Source organism: Sapajus apella, unplaced genomic scaffold (assembly GCF_009761245.1).
Source record: "Sapajus apella isolate SASKATOON/1434 unplaced genomic scaffold, GSC_monkey_1.0 scaffold5460, whole genome shotgun sequence".
Classification (NCBI taxonomy): domain Eukaryota; kingdom Metazoa; phylum Chordata; class Mammalia; order Primates; family Cebidae; genus Sapajus; species Sapajus apella.
In genome coordinates, this window is record NW_022442384.1 from 1 (window position 1) to 4,529 (window position 4,529).

Here is a 4,529-nt window from a genome sequence, read left to right on the forward strand (position 1 = left end):
GGTGGCTCACGCCTGTAATCCCAGCACTCTGAAAGGCCGCGGTGAGCACTTCACGAGGTCAGGGGGTCGGGACCATCCTGGCTAACACGGTGAAAGCCTGTCTCTACTAAAAATACAAAGAAATTAGCTGGGCATGGTGGCACGCGCCTACAGTCTCAGCTACTCGGGAGGCTGAGGCGGCACAATCGTCTGAACCCAGGAGGCAGAGGTTGCAGTGACCTGAGATCGTGCAACTCAACTCCAGCCTGAATCACAGAGGGAGACTCCATCTCAAAAAAACAGAAAAAACAAAATCCCTGATTTCAAAGGACAAGGCGGGTGAAAAAATTGAAGGTCTGGAGTCCAAGACCAGCCTGGCCGATATGGCGAAACCCCGTCTCTACTAAAAATACAACAATTAGCTAGGTGTGGTGGTGAGCACCTGTGGTCCCGGCTACTCAGGAGGCAGAGGCAGGAGAATCACCGGAGTCCGTGTGAAGTGCAGATTGCAGTAAGCCAAGATGGTGCCACTGCACTCCAGCCTGGGTGGCAAAAAAAAGACTCCAACCCAACAACAGCAAACAATATGTGACGCTACGAAGAAAAATCAGACCGGCCCTTGCACTGATGGGGTGGAGAGCCGGGCTGAGCCTTGCTTCACGGAAACACATCGGCAAGGTAAAGAGGAAATGTTTTCATCCTGGTTTCAAGGTGACTGTGCGGCTAAGAAAGCTGACTCAAAAGAGATCAAGACCGACGCTCGGAGCAGTCAAACCTGGGGAACAACATGGCCAAATAAATAGGCAAGGCTCCCCGTTTCCTTAAAAAGAAACGGAAACTCCATGAACATCGTTCAGGGACAGATGACATAATGACAGGAGATGAGAGATACCGACTCAAAGCTAGGAGACCTGACAGACACCTACTGTACACCTCCTGCACTCAGGTGACCATGAGTTTGTCACACCGGCCTGGGGTCTGGTAACTTGATACTTGGGCCTGGGAGACAAACGCGTGGCATGAGCTGAGGAAGGGATAAAAATTCCCTGATATCTGCGTTTAGTATCCCATCATACATTTTTATTCAAACCGATTTGTGTGTATAGAGCCTGTCTTCAGAGTTGATCTCCCTCAGCCTAGTCTTAGGTACCAAAAACAAGGAATGCAGGGGTCACCTGAAAGAATGATTAGAGCATCCTCCACTACATCATGAGATGATGGACTCTCGACAACCAGTGCAGAGTTGAGGTTGTCTTCCTCAAATGGGATTTCATTGGTGTCTCCGTGAGGCTGGCTGGAGTCAGAAGGGCCGTAGCTATTGGAACGAGTGATGACACATTCCTCCGGTGAGTCTTCAAGGACTCTCTTGACATCCACCTTCGGCACCTCCCCGATGAGCCTGAGGGTATCGAGATGACAAAAGATTAAACAAAGGGGGATTGGACCCCGGGAACCCCTGGCCGGTTTTCACAGGAGGAATAAGAGAGGGCCCTCAGAAGGCAAATGGGAGGTTCCCTTTGAGAGGAAACAGGCAATCCTCCTCTGTGCCACGGAGCATGGCTGCCATGGGAAACCGGAGGGAACGAGAGCGGCTGGTATTCGTCACACTGGGCAGAAAGGAGCTGAGAAGAGCAGAGACTCAGTTATCCCTGCATAGTTCAGACACGGCACTCGGCACATACAAAGAACCGCGACAGCTGCCACGCCCTGCGTCTAAGTTGGGTTGAACTGAACGTATTGTGGCCAAGGGAATGGAGGCTTTCGGCCCATGGTAGACACCAGGGAGGGTGAGATTCTAGAACTTTTCCATACTTTACCAACCACGACTTGCTCCTGATTATTCAGCCTTACCTGGGGGCACGTGACTCCTCTACTCGCTCAGCCTCTGCGACGTGAACGTCTTCATCCTCATCTTGGTCAGTTTCTGCAAGTACAGATGTGTTCGTTCAGATATTTCCCTTTTCACACTCTGCAAGCACAGTCAGCCCAATGTGCACAGGGACACGAACGTCTGCGTGTGGGTCCCTGTTCTACTGAAAGCTCTCACGGTTTCTCTTTAACAAAACGCCCTGGCATGGTTTCCTGATCCGCCAGGCAATGCGTTTCTGATCCGGAGGCTCACCCTCAACATGAGGCCAAATGTTGACAAGACCTTCTGCTCCCACATCACTGGAGGCTTGTGCAGCCTCTCTCTGGACTTTGGCAGCTGTCTCCCCCTTCCTGACACAGACCTGACGCCCAGGGACAGGCTTGCCTCCCTGTCACAGTTCACATTTAAAACCTGTTTCTTTCTCTTAGGAGAGGATGAACAAACTTGTCCCACAATCCCCTGCACATCAGGTGACTTCACAGGCCCACCAAGTGGCTTCTGCTGTGTTATTCAGGGGCATTCTCCCCACACGGAGTGCTCCAGTCTCAACCGCTTCCTAACCCCAAATGCCCACACATCAAGTGCTGCCTCCAACACCACACAGCGAGGGCCTTTATCTCCTTTTGAGAAGCGGTCGTTAAGTCTTCGCACATTGGAATGCTTCACACACTGCAAGGTATCTGCCTTTGCAGGTGGAGAGAGAGAAATTTGCCTGACTTTGCAGATGGAGAGACAGAAAGTCAGGAAGGAGAAATCAATTGCTCGCTGACAGTTACTGAAAACACTGCTGAAGATACAGCCTGGGAACCTTCATTCTTAATCCAGAGCTCTTTCCACTCCAACAACCGCCCTCCTGTCACAGCTTCCTATTTGTCCTTTACAACTGGACAGATGCTGCCCCTTGTTCAAAAGACCACCTCCCATCAGATTATGTAAGGAGCAGAGTCCTCTTGAAGCTCCCACAGCGCGTACTGTGTGCTATCGCTGTATTTCCCCCAGGCCCCCAGAACAGAGCTTTCCCTACTGGACCTCAGCAGACACCTGAACTGAATGGCAGTTCACGAGCCTCAGGCATTTCGACCCACAGACTAGATGCTACTTGTCTGCAGGATCTTCTGTGGTACAGAGAGGATTCCTGTCAACGTGATTTTGCCTCTTGCTGAGAAAAACAGGTGGTTCTGCGCCTGTGTCAGGAATCAACGGCTGAGATTTTACCCTGAGTATCACACCAACCTTACTGCAGACGTGGAAAAGTGGCTACATACTTTGGCCTCTCTCATCTGTTTTTAACAAGATGTTAAAATACAAATTTCTATTTGCCTGGAAGTATGGGGAAAATGAAATAAATTCTGATGAAGAGAGTGTTCGGTTTCTCAGACAAAACACAGAACACTCTTCAGCACTTCGGTGATGGTGAACCTATAGAACTTACCTTCCGTCTTCAGCCGGCAGCCCAGGTCGTGGGCCGCTTGACTCATAAGAAGTTTATTTTGGCTGTCTCCGTATTGCCGGTCCTCCTCATGATCTTTTCGACCTTCTGTAGGCAAATTCAGAAAAGCAGGTCACATTAAGAAAATCACACTTCACATAAGACCAAACCAGTGTTTAGTCATAGCACGAGCACAGAATTGTTCTCAAGGCAAGAATACAAATTCTGACAGGGAGATTCTAGGGTGCCCTGGATGAAGCCTGGTGAGCAGATGAGCCTGCTTTCCAGATGCACAGGCCAAAATCTCCCTGTACAGGTGGACCATAGTGCTATATTCTCTGCCCGGGTCTACGCAAAGTTAAACCAATTTTTTTCCCAGAAAATATCCAAAAATTAGTCAAACTATATTCCGGGAGTGTTGCTGCAATACTGACTCATCTCACCAGGCAGCAAGGTCATTGAATGGTCAGAGGCATCTACACATGTGAGTAAATTCTAACCACACTTGCTTGAAAAAGAATCTGCGAGATTTGCGCAGTGGAAGTATCGTAGCCAATGAGTTTTATCTGAGATGAGATTATTGCTCATTGAAAACTTTCCCCAATACCCCGCCGTGATGACATGCAATAGAGCCGGCATTGACAATTTTGGACAGTCTCTAGGGAGAAGGAATAAAAAAAGACAAAACAAAACCAAACAAAAAAGAATCTGTGGGCCGGGCACGGTGGCTCACGCCTGTAATCCCAGCACTCTGAAAGGCCGCGGTGAGCACTTCACGAGGTCAGGGGGTCGGGACCATCCTGGCTAACACGGTGAAAGCCTGTCTCTACTAAAAATACAAAGAAATTAGCTGGGCATGGTGGCACGCGCCTACAGTCTCAGCTACTCGGGAGGCTGAGGCGGCACAATCGTCTGAACCCAGGAGGCAGAGGTTGCAGTGACCTGAGATCGTGCAACTCAACTCCAGCCTGAATCACAGAGGGAGACTCCATCTCAAAAAAACAGAAAAAACAAAATCCCTGATTTCAAAGGACAAGGCGGGTGAAAAAATTGAAGGTCTGGAGTCCAAGACCAGCCTGGCCGATATGGCGAAACCCCGTCTCTACTAAAAATACAACAATTAGCTAGGTGTGGTGGTGAGCACCTGTGGTCCCGGCTACTCAGGAGGCAGAGGCAGGAGAATCACCGGAGTCCGTGTGAAGTGCAGATTGCAGTAAGCCAAGATGGTGCCACTGCACTCCAGCCTGGGTG

At 49.9% G+C, this 4,529-nt stretch overlaps 1 protein-coding gene and 1 non-coding gene across 2 annotated transcripts; one reads left to right on the plus strand and one right to left on the minus strand.

The window, feature by feature from the left end:
- Positions 1-798: 798 nt before the first annotated feature.
- Positions 799-3,441, minus strand: LOC116547914 (neuroblastoma breakpoint family member 1-like). The gene is made up of 3 exons (XM_032273672.1): positions 3,282-3,441; positions 1,831-1,903; positions 799-1,378 (listed from the first exon to the last, which is right to left on the minus strand). Exons 1-3 carry the CDS (start codon positions 3,325-3,327, stop codon positions 1,111-1,113), a joined length of 387 nt encoding a protein of 128 aa, XP_032129563.1. The 5' UTR covers positions 3,328-3,441; the 3' UTR covers positions 799-1,110.
- Positions 3,442-3,804: 363 nt separating this feature from the next.
- On the plus strand, positions 3,805-3,945 carry LOC116547915. Its single transcript, XR_004267228.1, has one exon. It is a non-coding gene; the product is annotated as a U4 spliceosomal RNA (small nuclear RNA).
- Positions 3,946-4,529: the final 584 nt, after the last annotated feature.

Coding starts and splice junctions, on each gene's coding strand:
- LOC116547914 (XM_032273672.1), bottom strand. CDS start 3,327: ATGAGTCAAGCGGCCCACGACCTGGGCTGCCGGCTGAAGACGGAAG. Junction 1,904..3,281: donor CTGCCGGCTGAAGACGGAAG/GTAAGTTCTATA, acceptor CTGTACTTGCAG/AAACTGACCAAGATGAGGAT. Junction 1,379..1,830: donor GAGGAGTCACGTGCCCCCAG/GTAAGGCTGAAT, acceptor CGATACCCTCAG/GCTCATCGGGGAGGTGCCGA.